This window comes from Schistocerca gregaria, chromosome 1 (assembly GCF_023897955.1).
Source record: "Schistocerca gregaria isolate iqSchGreg1 chromosome 1, iqSchGreg1.2, whole genome shotgun sequence".
NCBI classification, from domain to species: Eukaryota; Metazoa; Arthropoda; class Insecta; order Orthoptera; family Acrididae; genus Schistocerca; species Schistocerca gregaria.
In genome coordinates this window covers 414,136,184-414,157,047 of record NC_064920.1, presented here as the reverse complement: position 1 = coordinate 414,157,047, position 20,864 = coordinate 414,136,184, and the positions used below count along the sequence as shown (strand labels likewise).

The following is a 20,864-nucleotide window of genomic DNA, read 5'->3' as shown; positions in this document are numbered from 1 at the left end:
TGATCCTGGGTGTACATAAATGTTTTAGGAGACAATCTGAGTAGCACTCTTAAACTGTTTGCAGATGATGCTGTCATTTACCATCTTATAAAGTCATCAGATGACCAAAACAAATTGCAAAATTATTTAGACAATATATCTATGTGGTGCAAAAAGTGGCAATTGACTGTAAACAATGAAAAGTTTGAAGTCAGCCACATGAGTAGCAAAAAGAACCCATTAAATTTCAGTTATTTGATGAGTCACGTAACTCAAAGGTCTGTAAATTCAACTAAATACTTGGGCATTACAATCATGAATAACTTAAATTGGGACAATCACATTGATAATGTTGAGGTAAAGCAAACAAAAGACTATCAAACAATGGAAAATCCAGGATGGAATGTAACAGTATTATGAGAAGGAAAGTTGCTACTCACCATATAGCAGAGATGCTGAATCGTAGATAGGTGTGTGTGTGTGTGTGTGTGTGTGTGTGTGTGTGTGTGTGTGTGTGTGTGTGTGTGTGTGTGCACGGGCGCATGCGCGCCTGCTCGCTTAAATTGTGACAATCTTTTTGTTGTGTCTACCTATGACTCAGCATCTCCGCTATATGGTGAGCAGCAAATTTCCTTCTCGTAATATTAAACCAAAGACTATAATTTATTGGCTGAACAGTGAGAAAATGCAACAGGTCTGTTAAAGAGACTGCTTACACTATGCTTGTACATTCTCTTCAGGAGTATTGCTGTGCATTGTGAGATCCACATCAGATAGGATCGACAGAGGACATTGAAAAAGGTCAAAGAAGGGCAGTTCATTTTGTACTATTGTGAAATAGGGGAGAGTACCAAGAATAAGACACTTGTATTGGGGTAACAAACAAAGGTGTTTTTCAGTGAGTCAGGTTATTCTCATGAAATTTCAATCACTAGCTTCCTCCTCAGAATATGAAAATATTTTTTTGGCAACCAGCTACATAGAGAGGAATGATCATCATAATAATATAAGAGAGATCAGGGTATGTACAAAAAAATATGTGTTTGTTTACACGCTGTTTGAACATAGAACAGTAGAGAAATAGCTTGAAGGTGGTTCAATGAATCCTCTGCTGGTCATTTAATTGTGAATTGCAGAGTAATCATGAGGCTATACGTGTAGATTCTGATTTTGCTATCTGTATATAGACTGCTGAGCATTCATCAGAGGATCTCAAACTACCACTTAGCCTAAATAACCACTCTGTTTAGTGCACCCCTGACATATCCAGGGGGGGGGGTCCTTACAATTCCTCACACCATACTGCAGGTCCAGAAATCTGCAGCCAAGACCATCACAGAATTGACCGAGCCTTTGGTTGAGAACCTTCACTTGGCTCTAAAGCAAACGACCCCTATCAATTCTGGAAACAATGCTTGAAATTGTGAGCTCTGCTTGCACCTGGCAGATGAAGCCAGCCATCTTTACCACTTCTACCATCCAATTGTATGAAATGAGGATGGCCTCAGAACCCATGTGACAGGTATCATTGGTGCCAATGTGAGCCACAATTTGCAGACCACAGCACCCTGTATGCTTGATAGCAACAGATAGGGCATCCTCCATATCTTGAATGAGGCTCCCCCAGCAGATATAACAGGTGCACATTGGATTTCTTTCTGGTCCTGGAAGCTCTTAATGCTCTTACCACTGGAAATTCCAATAGTTAGACAACTACCTCCTCCCCACCCCCCTCTATCCTGTCTGTCTGCTTGGACCCTACTTGTGAATGCAACTAGGAATGGGGTACTTTAGATAATCCATGGTACACACCTTGAAGTTGCTTGTGGAGTAGAGGTGAGGTAAAGACATTGTATGACTGCAGTTGTGTGTGGACTTAAATGAGGCCTATTGTTGAGGTGACCTCCTAATGGAATATACCTGATATGTATTCAAATTTGCATCATCACTCTCATTTCGGATCTCTTACATGATATTTTCCAGTGGTGCACAAGAGAATTTCTGTAATAAATTACTCATCCACTGGTACTGAGGTGATGTTAGGGCATAAGAGTACAACTGAAGTTCAGTTAAAAGTTTTACCCTAACAGGACACAACTAATTGTTGTTCAGTTGTGTAGGGACTCTTCCCTCTTGGTGTTCCTAATTTTTTGTTCTCAGATTTATATAATTCTTTTTCTTTTCTGTGCAACGATTAATAAGTTGCTGTTTCTCACCTTGCTGCATCATATTCCTTTGATGTTCTATCTTTTCCTTTTACTTGCATTTTTGGCTTTTTCCATCCTTATTGAGCTGTGCGATGATGACTGTCAGAACCCACAACATATATTCATGAAGTGTGCAGCAAGTGAATCAATGATTAATAATTGCCTAAAAATTTTGGAAAGATTATAAAAAAAAGTTCTCAGAAAATATATGAAAAAAATTTTGAGTACTAAAACAATTTGTGTCACAACAGTAAAATATCTACCACTGAGGAAGTGATATCCATTTGTATGAACAGTGCTGGAATGCATATACACTAAACCAAAATATTGTGATCACTGCGCATCGGAGATCGAATGCCACCTGTTGGTGTAGCAGGCATGTGATTCAGCAGAGGCAGTAAATTAATGGTGCAGAGATTAATGGGGAATCATTGTTGTGACAAAATTAGGGAGAAAGCCACAGGCATAAATGACACTTGCAAAGGGCGGATTGTCATGGTCTGGTGCCTGAGAACAAGCATCTCAGAAATAGTGAAGTTGGTCAGCTGTTACAGAAATTGGTTGAAGGATGGTGAAACCATGAGCAGGCAACAAGGGGCTCATCACAGAATGGGGAGGTCAGAGGCTTGCCTGTTCTGTAAGGCCAGCAGCAATCTGTGCTAATCTGGTGACGGAGTACATTACTGATTCAGGCACAAGTGTTTTGGAGCAGACTGTTGTGTGCACATTGGGGATCGTGTGGCCCCACAACAAACCACCCTTACGTATCGCTATGTTGGTCCAATGACACTGTCAATTCCAAATTTAGGAGGCATACAGTCATTGAGATTGAACCTTAAATAAAAGGAAATTTGTCACCTAGTTGGATTAGTCATGCTTCTTGTTATGCTTTGTTGGTGGTCACATCTCCATCCAGGCTAATGGTTGCTTTTAACATGCACTGTACCACCGACACAGGCTGATGGGGGAAAATGTCGTGCTTTGGGGGCTATAGCTGGTCTTCCATGGGACTTCTGCAAGTAGTCAAAGACACCAGGACAGCTGTAGACTGTGGGAATGTCAGTGCAGACCACATGCATCCCTTCATGTTTGGTGTCTTCCCTAACAACAATGACTGTCTTCCAGCAGGATAACTATTCATGTCACACAGTCAAAATCGTACTATTGTGCTTGGAGGAGCCCAAGTGAACTCACATTGAAGTCTCGACAACCATATTTTGCCCGATCTGAACACAATGAAACTTATCTGAGATGCGATCAGGAACCACACCCACTCCCACAAACCATCAACCCATAATTTATAGGAATTGAGTGACATGCTTAGACATTTGGGCCATAAGCCTCTGGAAACCTACCAAGGACTTCTGTTCCATGCAGAATTATATTGCATTCCAAATGTGGACCAACATGCTGTCAAGTAGGTGGTGTATTGTTTTGGCTCATCAGTGTATAAGCAATCAGTGGTAAATTGTAACTACAATAATTATACTACAATGCTGCACTTCAGCACTGATAGTCGGAGTAAGACATGATTGTCGTCCTAAATTTTGTGTGGCCTGTTAGACTTTTGGTTCATACAGTGGCAAGCATTTTAGTGTAAGACAAGTTAATTTCATTGTCAGGTATGCAGACAAAGAATATAATTTTATTTTTTATTTTTTTTTAAAGTGAAGTACACCTTATGATAACTTGTTTTGCAGTTTGCACACATTTTAGGGTAGGGACAGAAACAGCCAGTATAAGTATGTATAGTCATATTTACAGCATGTAAATATTAAGGAGTGAAACCATTCCGCACGCACGCACACACACACACACACACACACACACACACACACACACACACACACACACACACACACACAAACCCATGCGCGCACGCCCATGCGCTCACACGTCAGCTGGAATATGTAGTGTGTGTGTGTGTGTGTGTGTGTGTGTGTGTGTGTGTGTGTGTGAGAGAGAGAGAGAGAGAGAGAGAGAGAGAGAGAGAGAGAGAGAACTCTTAAGACTGATATGGATTTCTCTATAAGGCAGCAAAGTTATACCTTGTTTGCCTATCGATTATTAGCACTTCAACTATTTGATGAGGTGTTACCTTTATCCCATAAATTATTTATATTCCGTCAAGGATTTTCAATTCCTGCGTTTGTAATTCTGTTTATGTTTACATTGCTGAACCAAGGATGATTTTTCCATGCAACACATGTTCACTGATTTATAAGTTTATCACAGATCAGTAAGGAGACACGTCTTACGTGAGGCACTGGAATTTCTCCCCTCTCCCTCCCTGCCTCCTCCTCCCTGCAAATTACAAACTTGAATATTGCAATAAATAAATTAAATGAAGAAGGAAAGATCATGGGTTTGAGTACCCTGCTAGAGCAGAGTTATAATCTATGATGAAGCTACAAAATAAATGATATTTGCCTAAAAATACCAGAGACCTTGTTCTTAAGAACCAAATAGTCTGTCATTGATTAGAGGCTGTTTATTTATTCTTATCTGAAGCAAGCAATGATAAAAATACAAATTGCAGTACACAGTGGTAGTTAATGACAAATATCAAATAGTTTCTGCACAGAATTTTGCCATATCACTGACATTAGGTGTTGCTGCCACCAAATCCTTTACTGTACATCTCAAAGGCTACTAGCTGCAGTTCATGGTTTGAAGTTCACCATACTCTCAGAACCTAAATTAACTTGGGAAGTCCTCCTTTAACATAGTCACTCTTTATCTGCCGACACTAGTACAAAATATGTTTCAAGATTTACATGTGGACCAGTGTCTCAGGAAGGGGGGGGGGGGGGGGGGGGGGTGCATGTTTGGTTGATAGCATTGAACCAACGAAGTGAGTGTTTCCTATCATCCACAGTCTTAACCTTGCAGTCCAAGGAGGTTTATTTAGCTGTTCACTTGTATGGCGGAAACTACGACTAGACATTAGTCCTTGTTGGGCATGTTGATGTCCATGTAATGGGTACATGCATGAGGAGAATGCTTTTGATCTCTCGTTCACAGATTCACCTTCTTTCTAATATCTAGTGGAGTGATTATTGCTAAAGAGGAAACTTTGTTATGTGGTGGTGTTCTCAGGCGAGCAGTGATGAGTTGACGTGATTCATTCAGAGAAGTATTAACTTGTTTAGCATGACTGGATCTCTACCAAACAAAGCAAACATACCATATAGCTGAATGGCACAGAACCAGGGTTGAAGTTCTCAATGCCTCTGGTTTTGTACCCCAATTAGTTCCAGTCCATCTGCAAAGGATGTTGTTTCTAACTGATATTTTCTGTTTGTTGTTTATGAAGTGGTTTTTATGTGGGTGCCATTCATTGTTACACCTAAACACTGAGGGGACCCTTACCCAATAATTTTGTGCCAATATACTGCACAAAAATGGGTGGGGGGAGATCAGTTAGAACGTTGTCTTCATAGTGATCATCTCAGTGCTTGATGAAGTGGAACATACACACTGTGGTTCAGTTGCTTGCCTTATGAAACACAAACAGAAATTATGTGTGTAATTTATTGTGTACAGGTGCTGTTATCTATGTTTTTCTCTATTGCAACAACAGGTACAACAGAAATAAAACAATTATTTACTGATTACCGATTAAAAGCTTTTGTGATCTCTTGTCCATACTGTGACAACTGTTGTACAAAAACTGTAATGACACCATGATCTTCAGTCTGCTCTGCTTTTGTGGACAAAGAGATACATGGCAATTCCTAAACAATCAGGAATTTCATTTCTCATAGTACAGCAAGGTGCTTTAACCAGCCCCCAGCCCACTTCCTTCCTGATACTTTGTAGTTTATTTATTTTTCAGTTGTTTGTGAATGAACTGAATTTCTCCTGGTCTCAAAAGCAATACCATCCTTCGAGCGTACAATATATTGCACAATATACAGAATTGACTGTCAATATTTTTGAAGTTCTGCAGTCTACGCCCATATATTGTGCAAACTGTCAATACCTGGTCAGTATTATTGCACAATACATGTTGAGTATGTGTGGCTCCTTTAGATATTTGACATTGGTCTAACACATAGAACACGGGTGCAGGTGGGCTGCCTTGAAGGAGGGAGCTGGGGCTTGTTCTCCTTCACTTACTGGCACCCCTCAGACAGTCTAAGTTCTCATTTACTCAACTGCCACATTATAGTCTCTACGCTATAGTTGACTTTGCATGTTTTGTTTAGCAAATATGCTAGTGCCATCTGCAAACATGGTATATGCTTATGACTCAATATTCAGATCAAGATAATTTCTGTACAGAAGGAACATGATTGGTCCAAGAATGAATTCTTGAGAGTCTCTATTTCACTGCTTTTCAGCATCTGAGAAATGTATTCTAATTTATTATTAATTTTCGGTTTTATACATACCTTTTTGTCCCAGTCAAAAACTGTATTCATCTTAAAAAAAAAAAAATACCACTAACGTTTTGATATTAGTCCAGTAACTGTAAATTATACTGTAGACAGTTTTTAATGGCAATAGTGATAGATTTAGTTTTTCTAAATTTATACTGGGCATCAGTGAGAATTATAATTTCTGCCCAAGAATTCTTTTGTTTGTTACATATTAAAATTATTTGTTCAATCATGTTCTAGTACTCGTGCCCTTAATCAGACTGCTTTTTTTTACATCATAGTTGCAATAGATATCCCTCTCCAGTGTCAACTGGCAAGATGCACACAACACACCTCACGTTACTCCACTGAAAAAAATCTTGATGATAGTACAACATGTACTGCACCCCCCCCCCCCCCCCCCAATGTGTTTGATGATAGTACAACATGTACTGCTCCCCCCAATGTGTTATGCAGTGTTCAGGTGTGCTGAGGCTGAAACCACTGTTTTGGAAACATCATAAAAATAAATTATTTGATCCGATCTCTCTGTGCTTATTGAACAAATTCAACTATCCAAAATTATGCATTTTGAAGATTGCTCAATAAAGTGTGTTCCTTCTAGATCATTCTTCCGAATTTGTTGTGGAGAGACTTATGTGATAGGAAATGAAAATAAAAAAGCTCTTGCCCAAAAATACAAGAATTGAAGGACAGTGAAAATCAGGCTAACCTAAGAATAGTGATTGCAGCAATGATTTGCAAACCAATTAAGACATGTTAAAATATGATACCTAATATTTATAGTCATGCACGGTCATTTAGGTGTAATTTGCATCAGGAGACTAGACTGAGGGAAAGACTGTCAGACCAAATAGTATTTATTAACATAGCATAAGCCAAAATGTTGACTAATATTAATTAAACTTGACAGTTATTTTCCTCTAATGTGATTAATACCACACATTGAAGCGCAACCAACACAACTGTGGTATCTCATTGTTGCATACAATTAGCATCAGAATAGTTCATGACTGGACTGTCACAGAATACGGACTATATCAGTATTTGTCATGGGAAACATAAAGTTCAGTCACTGATTAGCAGTACACATATTCTTGTAGTTGTTGGAGAAACTAGAAGGAGGATGATAATAATAATAATAATAATAATAATAATAATAATAATAAACTAAAGCTATCAACATCCCAAATGTCTGTGTTTTTCAGCTTTGCATTAATGTTTAAGGGAATGAATGGAATGTTCTCAAATTTTACCCACAGTTGAGGCTCTTCATCTTTCAATGTAAAGTAATGCACCTTCACTGTAGCATCTCAGATTAATGGCTACTGAATTTTACAGTAGTTTTACACTACCTAACATGCCTCTCATGGTTATAAACTTCAGCTTTCTTTCAAGCTACTCAAAACTTGTAAACATTCATCAATGGCAATTCTTGTTGGAATATAAATAATTGGAGAGAATGAAAGTAAATATGCCACATATATGAACATTATTAAGAATAGATTTATTGCCAAATTTAATTTATCTTTCAAGGACATAGTTCCCTTCTTTAAAGCTGTTTCACTGATAATCATTATACCTCTACACAATTTCTTTGGTGATTTCTTGTCTCTTACTGTCTATACCGCATTGTCATCTTTATTCATGGTAGAGTATTTTCTATAATTTTTTTTTAAATTTTTGAGTTGTTAAAAGCTTACAATTTTTCTGGAAGCATTGGCAAGCTTTCAGATGATATTCCTCTCTGTATCTAACTAATATAATAGATACAGTGCACACATATGTTTAGAATGTGTGCCTGAAGTTTTTTCATCTTTTTTATTAGCATGTATTGATGCAGACATGGTAACAGAGAAGCATTTTTAAATTTGCACAAAAATATGTCACAGAACACTACAAAGGAAAATATATTTTGATGATAAAGCATGACATCCCGTAAATCTAAACTGTAAATGATGCATATGATGATGGAAATTTGTGGGTCGAATACCAAAAGTGAAAAGAGTATATGTAACAACTTGTAGTACAATTGGGATATTAAGCAGTCAACAAGCACATAAAGAAGGCTGAAAATGTTACTAGGCTTTTGGGTGATGTCCTCCTCTAGAGCTGGTCAGTTACATGACTACAGTCAACCTAGCAGCAGCATTGCTAAATGAGGTAGTGCTCTGTTCCTAATCCTTCTTTACTGTAGATGCTGTCACAATTAAAATGTATTTGTTTGTCCATATATTTGACTAATGTTTTTGTTAGTATCAATAAAGTGTGTGATAAAAAAGCTGTCATAATTTTTTTGTTAGTGTCAATAAAGTGCCTAATAGATTAGTTGTCTCAATGTGTTCCATGTGAATCTGTGTGACCATTTGTTTAACTTTATATACAGAGTTCCTGATTAGTAGCTGTAATGTCATGTTTTTAATATTAATGTTGCAGTTCCATTTTTTTTATAATTTATTGTTAATCATCAGGTTACTTATGATTGATTGTACACTTCCAGCTTTCAAAAGCTGTGTTAAAACAGTCATCATACATTATTTTCTGAATTATAATTATAGTGTATGTCATTTATGAACTTTTATGGGTTTAGTGCATTGTTATAACTAAGTGTTAGATAACTACTGGCTTTATTAGATTTGAATTATCCTAATTTATGAGAATTGTGCAAACCACAATCACATTCTTCTTTCAGGAAGATTCATTTGTCATTAATATTCATCCAATAGTTTTTGTCCCATCCTCTCTAAATTGTGTGCTCCAAACTCATTTCAGCGTGTTTACGAGGTCAATTGTTGTTACCGACTTCAAAATCATATGTCTATGATAGCCAGAAATGAAACCAGTATTCAGTATGCATGTGAAAGATTTGTAGACCACTGGGTGTCTCAAACCTTTTGGGTCAGATTGAAACAGATGATAGTGGGTCCACTACTAATTATATTGACATAGGGGATCAATGTACAGAAATACAATTTTGTTGTGTTATGGACACACACCATAGACCACATAACAACAATGTAGCTCACAGTAACTGTTCAAAGCAATGACGCCAGCCTCAGTACATGTGTAGCAATGGTGCATGCAGTAATGCCACACTTTCATGAAGATCCCAGGTGTCTCTTGTACAGTGGAACAGGCAGCAGGTGATAAAAAGTGTAAACCATTGACCACCTGACAGACCCAACTCAATGCACCACTATCCCTTGCGTCAGTTGTCCATTGCATAAGACAACTGTGCTGTGTCCGTGGTGAAGTGTGTTATTGCGTTCAGTGCATATGCATAGTCAAAGATGGAATGTTTTTCATAATGAGGTTAGGAAGACAGGCATTTAATGTACGGTGCAACAGGACATATTGCCCATGAAGTAGCAAGAAGGTGCAGAGAATGCTGTCCCAACACACGTTGTTGTAACTGGAAGAAGTTTATCTCCATGAATACCAACTTGCGAGAGACAAGGTGATTCACGCCTCAGAGAACTGGCTAAAGTTCCCAACAAAGGCATGTCCGAACACCAGACTTTGAAGAAATGATGTTGGATTGCATAGCAGATCTAGCAATTAGCACCTGTCAACTTGTTTGTTGGTTGGTTGTTTCGGGGAAGGAGACCAGACAGCGAGGTAATCGGTCTCATCGGATTAGGGAAGGACGGGGAAGGAAGTTGGCCATGCCCTTTGAAAGTAACCATCCCGGCATTTGCCTGGAGCAATTTAGGGAAATCACGGGAAACCTAAATCTGGATGACCGGACGCGGGATTGAACCATCGTCCTCCCGAATGCGAGTCCAGGGTCTAACCACTGCGCCACCTCGCTCGGTAACTTGTTTGTGAAATGCACAGTTTGAAAGGTACAGTGTGGAGAGAGCAAGTGGAACAGGTATTACACCCCTATCCTAAAGAACATTTGCAAGCAATGTCACCAACAGATTTTGAGCTCTTCTCTGTTGATGGACTACCCATCACAGTGGGATGATGCCTCATTCACCTGTAATGGTGTTTCCAACAGTTCCAACAGCCATGTCTGGAGTGAGTACAATGCACATGCCACCCAAATCGGTGGCCACCAGCAGTGATTCTCTGTCAGTATATGGATAGTCTAACAACCCTACTACAACAAAGGTCAAAATTTAATAATGATTGTGGTGTTGCTCACGCTGCTAAATACTGCATTTTTGGGCAACAACAAAGTTATTATGTGGCAGGTGTCATTAGAGCACAGTTAATAGAGTCATTTGATGTAATGATAAATAAACTAGGCACTCATTTTTTTGTATTTCCCACACTGGTCTCGTTGTAAAATCATGGCTCAATCATCAAAAATCTAAGTGGTGATGATTCCAAGCTCAGATGCAAAGAGGCCTAGGTTTTATTCTGCGATATTCGAAAGTTTTATAGATGTGTTTCACAAACCATTCTTGAAGGTTAAACCTTTGAAAGGTAGTACCATGGTGATGTAAAAAAAAATAATCAGCACTCCGAATTTAAGTTACACTTTCTTTTTATTACTTTTGCTGCAATATCGTGTAACACACAAAACATCACTTCACAATACAAAACATACTTGAAAACATCTTCCTCACTGTTAAAGTTCACATTTTATAAGCTGACTACGTTATGCGTCTTTCCAACATGATGTCCAAGACTTGACTTTCCCAAGGTCCGACACTCTAACTAATTGCTTTCGCACCCAAAATCAAGAGTTACAAATACATCAAAGATCATAGTGACAAAAGAAAGAATACACACAAGAATAATACCATTGCAATACAAACATATCAATGTATCAAAGTACCTCTACATTAATGAAATCAAATCTGGATGTTGTCTCAGAAATATGTCAACTACCTTACAGAAACACAGTAGAATATTGCTGGTATCGAGAGGTTCAGGTGAGGTGCCATAATGGTTGCGTAATTAAAGTACCATTACAATGGGCACTGTCCGAGATCACCTTATAGGATCGTATTTGACTGGTCCAAGTTTCCTGGTGTTCCTGCAAGATGTGCTGCCAAAGTTGTTGGAGACTGCATCCCTTGTTGTCCACATAAGGAACTGGCTTCAACACGATGGTGCACCATCCCACTTCAGTGTTAATGTCTGTGAACATCTGAACAACACATACCATTGTCAATGGATAGGGAGGGGAGGGGAAATCTTGTCCCATGGCCAGCATGATCACTAGATCTAATGCCTGTGAACTTTTTCCTGTAGGTTTATATGAAGACATTGGTGTATGAAACCCCCATAGAAATGGATGAAGACCTGCTGTCTCCTAATACATCAGGCACCTGGGATCTTTTAAGAGAGTGCAGCAGAACTTCATGTGCCGTGACCCTGCATGCATTGAGACTGGCGATCATCACTTCGAGCACTTGCTGTGAGTTAGGTTGTTGTTATGCTGTGTATGCCCAATACACAATAAGTATGCATTTTCAACCATTGGTTCCAAATCTCAATTAAATCAGTCGTGGACCCATAATCACGTGTTTCAATTTGACCCAGAAGGTTTGAGAGGAGGGAGGAGGGGATTAGTGTTTAATGTCTGTTTGACAACAAAGTCATTAGAGATGGTGCACAAGCTCAGATTAAGGAAGGTTAGAGAAGGAAAGCGGCCATGCCCTTTCGAAGGAACCATCCCAGCAATTTAGGGAAACCAATGAAAACCTAAATCAGGATGGCTGCATGTGGGCTCGAACCATCGTCCTCCCGAATGCAAGTCCAGTGTGTTAACCACTGTGCTATCCCTCTCAGTGAAAAGGTTTGAGACACCCTGTACATCATAACCATAAGCAGATTGTTACAACATAATGTGTCATGACTTTACAGTTGAGTGGCGTTTTAGATCATACATTCTCCTGTATTGTTTTCCATTTGCGGGCAGTAATGGTAATATTTCTGTGGCAAAATATTCAATTTCCACCACTACCACTACTACAGGTTTAATGATTCCATCTCATATTATTCCTTTGCACTTGGCTTTATGTGGTCCAGGTGTGTGGATGTTGTTCCAAATCCCTGAAGGCTCACCTGCATTGTGACATTCACAGAACACAATTGGTGAATGAATGACAGAAGATTTAGCACTTACATTCTGGGTTCACACTAATTTGTTCAGCTTAATGTGAAACTTAATTATTTCAAGAGACTGCTTCCTAGAAGGCCATGTTAGAAAGACTTCCTGTTTGTTTTTGATCAAGATGTACTTCTCATATGAAAAACTTCAGGTCAGTGAACCTGAACCTCACGATACAAAAAATTATAAATCAGTAGAATGATTGGAGCGATCTTCCATTCATAGTTGTTTCTGGGTTTGTTAGGATGTTACCTCAACTGCTTATGTGTATTTAAGCTCATTTATTGGTGAATTTAGATAAATATTGCAGTAATGTCTTGCATATTTCTTTTTATTCTTTGGTCGTAAGATTTCACACCAGTCATTATTTGGTGTCATAAACTGAGCATGTATTATATTTTCATTGTTTTGCCTTGAATGTAAAATGTCTTTTTATTGCTCTACATTTTGAAAACAAAAGTTCAATTTTGCTGTATGTGTAATTACATTTTCTGTCAAAGCAAGGAATCTCTTTGCAGCTCTGAACAGTACAGTACTGGGCGATGTGGCAGTAGTTCCAGCATTTCTTCAGGAAGCAAGCAGTCACACCAACAGCTCTTGTGGAAGTACAGCTGATTTACAAGGAGCAGGAACAAGCATATTGGAAATTCAACACCAGAAGTCAAACTACATGCAAGCTTGCCAACAGCGCCCATCATCACTGCCAGTGACATCTGAGAGCCGGATACTTCCACCATCTCCAAGCCATTATGTAGCCATCAGATCTCATTCTGCAGAGGACAGGGTTCCACAGCCTTCTTCAACAGGAGGTCCTTCCTTACTCCAGGGCTTAGCATCATCATTAGTGACCCCAGCATCAAGTCTTGAGAAACTCAACCGTCTCAAAGACCGACTGTTGCGCTCTGTATCAGGACCACCATCTACAGCATCTGTTTGTGGGGGCTCATCAGTAATATCTCCAGCACCCTCAATACGAAATGGAAGTGGTGGGAGTGATGATGAAAGTACTCCATTAGTATCTGAATCATCAACACCAGGTGCAAGAACATCAAGAGTAGGTGTCACTACCTTCTTTAATGGAGGATTTGGTGGTGCTGATGATTCCGGTGGAAGCAGTCCATCTTCACCACCATCTCCAGAAGACAGGGAAGATAGTCGAAGTCCTAGTCTGAGCCCCAGTTTTGTCTCCCCTCAGTTTGTTGGAGCTACAAGGGTAATGTCAGATAATACCAATTTAGATGCACTGGGAAATGTGTCTGAACACCTTCCATCTTCTCGTGGGTCATCTGCCTCACTTAGTCGAGCAGCTCCAGATTCAGGAAGCAATTATTGTCACTTAGTCACTGTGAGCAGAGGAGGGGCTTCGGAAGCAGATCTGCGGCATTGTGGTAAGTCTTCTACAACAGGAGCAACTATTCAACTACCCAGACAAGATGCACTTGATACTATTGACCCATGGAATAACCCTGAGACAACTGTATGACCACGGTGGATTTCTGATGGCAGCAATAACTGTGCATGACATAAACCAATACTGGAGGTAGAGATGACATCTTTTGAGTAAAAATGCGTACAGTGCCATCAGATTTATCTATGAAGCACAGTCCAGCAACTAGCAGGAGTTTAATGTACATAATGAATTTATTTATTTTGTCCATTTGTAACTGCTGATCATTTGTTTAAAGTATTATGATTATATGCTTTTGCAGTTTTGATGACACTCATTTTCTGTTATTAATGGTTCCAGATATGTGAATCATAAGTTGCATGATGAGGAATAGTCACTTCTCCTTGCTTTAGAAAGTTCTGCAGTGGTTTTACACAGCCCATTTATAAATAAATTTTATGTTTTCATCATAGTTTCATTTAAACTATTCCTTGCCATAAGAGTGCATTTATTACTATTGAATTTAGTTGTTAGATGTATGAATGTCAACCATTCCAACTATATATTTAGTAACTTAGATTATTGCATTTAAATACAGAATGCTTTTAATGTACATGAAATGTTTTCGTGTATAAATGACAGTGCATTTCTCATAAATGCATTACTTATTTTTGTTTTATACCAGTTTCTGTTTGCATCCAAGTCTGTAAGTTGACATGTAATTAATGCTAGTACTGAGTAAGATGTGTTTAAAGAACTTGCATGTGTGAAATTTAAATGCTATCATCTGATTTAAGCTGATATTTTCCTTTTCTTTATACTAAGAGAATTACTTAGTACATTGTACAACAGTTATATGTGTCAGCTACATAATAAAGATGATTCAGTAGAAAAATATACCTTACTTCTTAAAGAGTGTCTGGTTCATTGCCCTCTCCCATGCTACCAGCCTTAATATGTAGTTTTAAATCCACAAGGAAAAAAAAAAAAAAGTGTTCTGTGATTTATTTTTCCGTCTTTTCTCATATGATAATGATAACAAGGAATTAACAAATAACATATACCTATGACACATATAAACATTATATTAGTATATTATGCAAAGTAATTCACAATGTGTCTACTTTACATGCTTTATTTAATAAACAGTTGGAAAATTTAGCAAATATTACCATAAGTGCTGAAATTATTCTTACTCAGTCAGCCCTGTGATATCACAAAGACAGATAAAAAGATAAACTGCTGAAGATGACTACAACATTGTTACATTAAATTTTTTTTTTAATGGAGAAAAATTGTTTTTACATTTTAATGGCATAATAATGTGTTAGTAACCTCCCTTTCAGCTCAGCCCATGGTCTTTGGAGGGTTGCCCTGGTTGCAAGGTGAACACCAGAACTGTTCTCAAAGAACCCCATACAAATAAATTCCCATTGGTAGACTTAAAATACCTGATCTCCTTGGCAACACCTAAAAGAAGTAAGGATGCAACAGAATTAACTTAAACCATATGGTTGAAAAAAGTATTTGAGACACATTGTATAACAGCTGCCTTCTTCCCTATGGGGGATGAATGAAATGTATGGAAAAAGCCTGTGCTTAAAATTAATTAAAAGCTCATTCACAATAAATACTTTGAACAGCTGTGCATGTGTGGCTCATAGAAAATTAATGACGATAGTCACCATGTTACATTACTTGTGGTTCACCAGCACAATAACCAAAATAATACTAATAGGCATGCTGCAGATGAAGACTCCTAGGTCAGTCCTTTTTGTAAAGTTGAAAAGCAATACTGTGCTGATGGATAAATTCCAGAGCTGGAAGATGATTGGAGAGAAACAACACACAATCTCTTACTGAGCTTGCCATGAATAAGAAATTTTGAACACAGGAAGCCTGGTAAAGATATTGCATTTATTCATAATGAATCTCACATGAGCACAAGAATGTACAAAATTCCATTCCACCATGGGATACTATTTGATGTAGATGCCATAATTACTTCTGGAGTTAGCTGATGAGCTGCAGTAGTAATTCATTGGCACTTCATGAAACATGGGTTGACTCAAATGGCCACTGAATCATTGTTGAGGAACGGTGGTTGAACACTGAATACTTACATAAAAGTTTTGGGGTAGTTAATTCCATGGCATCTTCTAATTGAATGTTTATTTCTAAATGTTGAAAGTTATAATTAACTTCAAGGCTCATCCTTCACAGGGACAGTCATTACAGAAAGTATGAGTATGCTCCCTAACACTGATAGTCAGCAAGTGACCTCTTGTTTGACCACAATATCTGTTTGACACCCCTTTGCTTAGTGGGTCTCCTGTAATCATTTCCCCCATGTTTTCAGTCTAACTGTTCCCTGTAGGTATGCTCTTCCCCTGCTCTGATACTGGAATGACAGAAAAACTTATCTCTGTTAGGTTTCCTAATAGGATTGGTTTCTGCATGAGGTTGCACCTAATGTTAACTTCGTTTTCTTGGCAGAGTTCAAACTTAATGGCATCACACTCACTCGCGTTACCAGAAGACGGCCACAATACAAAATATTCCTGGCATACAACCAGAGGCCACATACTACCAAATGTGTACTATCTGTTTCTTTGTTCTCACTATGTTCCTCTGTCATCTCTCCCACTCATCCATTTACTGTTTTAAACTATGGGCAATGCCTGTGCAATTAAATACTAATTTGAAAGCATTGACAACTTCACTTATTTACATTTTAGTTAGAAATTACTCAAAAGAATTCTCCCATAAATACACAATGTTGTCTCATTAGCATGCATCCCATCAGCAAACACCCAATCACGTGTCAATAAATGTAAATTGTTTGTTTCATTACAGTGTGAATCAGAGTGTCATGCCAACAGTGTGTGCAAAGAAGGGTCTCTCAGTGATGCATCAGATCAACTACTGGATCTCCATAGTGTTAACTGCTGTTGGATCTCCCAACCTCTTAAAACAGTCTGTGTCACTAAATGGCTAAAATGGTCTTATAGTCCTAGTTTCAGGATGCCCATCTAATGGCTTCCAGGGCAACAAAAATTTGATTTTCTGTATTTCATGTAGTGGTAATTATTGACTGAAAATTTTATCATAATCTATTTATTAGGAAATATAATCTTACATTGAAGATTTGCCCCAATAAGTCAGCTATTAAAGTTACAGACTGCCTATAAGTCTTGAGGCAACACAGCGATTTTAATATTGTGGTGGAAAATCAAAAGCTTATTTTGAGTATTTTGTCACTGATTTTGCCTGTGAACAGATATGAATGGATGCTGTACATCTTAAGTGCGAGATGGTGGTTGCAGTATCACCGCAAGTTGCAATATATACCGGGCAATGCATTTGTTCTGTGCTTAAGAAATCTTGGCTTGGAGAAGTAGGATGCATCATCAAGTAAAGAGTGCACTGTGACTATGTGTATTACATCACTGTGAACAGTGTATGTCTAAAGAGATGTGTGAAAAACTGACTACTCTGTTGTTTTATTTCTGTCAGTTTGATGGTTATGCTGAGATCAAGAATCAAGCAATATTGTAATGTTCCCTCTAAAGAAATGTTTGATGGGAATAGTTACTGTAATTTAGTTGAAGAATACAAGGCACAAAGATCTGAGAAGTGTCATATTCATTTACACAGTTGGATGTTGTGCTAAATTCTTGACTTCCAGCATTTCTGCAGAAGCAGAAGTAGTTCGAGCCTTTTAGCATCCTTGATCACAAGAAAGAAAAAGTGAGCTAAATAATATCAGTTAATCACAGCTCATGGGTGTATTAATTGACACTAAAGGGGAACAATGCTGACAGCTGATGGGTCAGCATGGCTGACTGTCATGCAGAGGACTTGTGTTCTATTCCAGTTACTGCCAGAGATTTTTGCTTGGTGGGTGACTGGTACTGGATGGACTCAGCCTTGTGAGACCAACTGAGGAGCTACTCACATCATTAATGATTGTTCCAAGGTCAAGAAAGCCGCCATCAACTAGGAGAGTGGTGTGCTGACCACATACCCCTCTATAGCACATCCAGTGTCGCCATTGGCAAAGGCTGACACAGTGTTCAGTTAGGCCCAATTGGCCAATCTATGACGAGAATGTGAAACTTCATCTTCCAGTACCTATCTATAGAGGAATAATAGATTCTGAAGCTCTGGTGAAAGTGATCCAGAACTAATACTGCTGGAAGTAAATTAAACTGATGAGGAATAAAAGTGATACTCAGGAAACAGAATTATTGAAGATAATTTCCGATTTTTAATCGAGGATTACCAGAAATTATATTTATGATTTTTAATTAAAGATTACCAGAAATTTTCGCTGTTGTCACTAACAACTGAGTCAATAGCAGAATATTATGTTGAACTGACCAAGTAATTAGAAGCACTACAAATAAAGAAATATGAGAAAAAATGATTTTTTGGTAAACGCCAATCACATTAACAGACAACAGGTATATCGGAAAAGAATTTATAAAGTCTGTGATGCAGGAAAACTGCAAAGAAATATGACTGTTTCATCAGGTCCAAAGCTAAGCCACAGCATCAGCAGCAGCAACCAACAACAGTCCAGCTAACGAGTACAGCGATCACATTTCCAGTTAGCATTATGATACAGCAAGCTATGCAAGCAATTTTTGGTGAGCTGTGTTAAATCAAAGCTTGTTTTTTTGTTGATTGTTGTGTTACTGTGCCTTGTGGGGTAGTTAAAAGTGCCTGTGTATCCAACAACAAAAATTTATAAATATGTGGTGACAGCCGGTAGCAAGAGGAGATCAATTTTAAATTGAATATTTTGTTTACTGCATGCCTGTACTGACTTGTGAGATGGAGGAGATAGTCAAAGCCATATCTGAATTAAATATTAGGATGGGACAGTTAATACAAGAGAATACTGATTTAAAACCTCAGTTTGATGAGTTAAAAATTTTCTTTAATACTAAATTAGATAGCAGTAATGTTAACCCAGTAAATTAGTCAGACTCAAAGTGATGAATTAAAAATAGAATAACAAGTAACTAAACAAAAACATGATCAACATATTATTGATTCCTGCAAAGGAAAGTTAGAAATAAATAATAAAATATCTGACTCAGAATTTACCGTATTAAATACAAGGAAAATAACGTTCTGATGTATCTGCAAAGTCTAGTTTCATCATAGATCCATTGCATGTTATGCTATTGAATTAAATACAGAACTGAAGCAAAATTCAGTCGTAAGTGTCTGTCTGAATATTGTGAAATGAGATACTGACTGAAGTAAATTAGATGTTTTCTGTTCCCCTTTGTCAACTTTGGTGGAGTGTAGCAGTGATACATTGGAACTAAACATTCCACAGTATGTTGAGGTAAGTATTAACACATCTCTTTTGTCAGATGTTGTAGCTAACCAATCTATTTGGGAAAGATTATTTGATTTTCACGTACAGTTGCAATTAAATTGGTGGAACATATATGTGGCAGATTTTAGTCAACAATTTTGAAACAACTGCATAAATCTTAGTTTTCTGTTATGACTTCATATTAATTTATATGATGTACGGTTTTTTGTAATATTAAGAGCAAATGGCTTAGTGTTAATATTTAGTGAAGTGATTACTTACCAAAAGCAACAAGTCAGGCTGAAACATAATTTGTCTTTGAACTCTATGTGAAAGCAAATAGTATATTTAAATATTTGCACTTATCAAAAAGAAAAAAAGGAGATTTGAAGTGGAATGTCAGTGGCCTCTTGCTTATATTAGGCTAACTGAGGTAAGTGGGTTAATTGCTGTATCCAAAAATCTTCTGAGTATACATTTTTTGACACCACATGCCATAGACCTCATGTGATATCACAATCTTTGTGAATGTTGTAGGGTGACACCTGCAAGGCCTTAGTTACTCATTATATTACTTCATACTTCAGTTTCTGTCTAATGATACCTCATCTTTTACTATCCTACCTACTTTAAATGATATTTTCTTCTAATAACCTATCTGTTGTGGGTAGAACCATGAGACATTAAACTAAGCTTTTAGTAGCAATAGAGAAACTGCTTTCTCTCACAGGTATTATTTACATTTTTGTCTTACAAGTAAGGAAGCAAAGCCAGCCTTAGTCTGCAGGTTTTTTGTTTCAATGTAGGTGGTGACATTAGTCTTTGGTGCATTATTTCTGTGGTGTGGTGTTTCTTAAGTGCAATGAGGATTTGGCAAATTCTTTAGAAAGTGCCACATGCTGTTTAAGAAACAGTGTGTGCCCACAGAAGAACTCTCATGTAAATTTTGGACAGAGATAGGAAGCCTTAAAAGAGTCGTCCTTATTGAACCTGTATTCCCGTGCCCTGAATATCCCCAGCATCTACGTCTACATACATGTTCCACAGGCTATCAAACGGTGCATGGCAGAGGGTGCCTTGTTTCACTATAGTTATTTCCTTTCCAGTTCTGCTCCAAACAGAGCAAGGTTAAACAGCTATTTATATTCCTCCATACTTATCTTTGTGATCCTTACATGAGATTTACGTTGACAGCAGTAGAATCATTCTGCAGTCAGCCTCAAATGTCAATTCTATAAATTTTCTCAATAGTGTTCTTCTTTCCAGGCATTCCCATTGGAGTGCACAAACATCTCCATAAACTCGCTTATTGATTTTTTTTTTTCGCAAAAAATCTAGCAGCGTGCCTCTGAATTGCCTTGATGTCTTCCTTTAAACCAAGTTGGATGGAATCCCAAACACTCAACCAGTACTCAAGAATAAGCACACAATGTCCTATATGCAGTCTCATGTACAGGTCAACCAAATTTTCCTAAAATTCTCTCCATAAACTGAAGTTGAT

At 37.9% G+C, this 20,864-nt stretch overlaps 1 protein-coding gene across 8 annotated transcripts in view; it reads left to right on the top strand.

The window, feature by feature from the left end:
• Positions 1-14,925, top strand: part of LOC126350130 (kinase D-interacting substrate of 220 kDa) — a 372,816-nt gene extending 357,891 nt beyond the window's left edge. For all 8 annotated transcript variants that reach the window (XM_050002494.1, XM_050002491.1, XM_050002489.1 and 5 more), the window contains one exon: positions 13,160-14,925. In XM_050002494.1, coding sequence (XP_049858451.1) covers positions 13,160-14,124 — 965 coding nt within the window. In that variant the 3' untranslated portion in view covers positions 14,125-14,925. The remainder of the gene's footprint in view (positions 1-13,159) is intronic.
• The last annotated feature ends 5,939 nt before the right edge of the window (positions 14,926-20,864 follow it).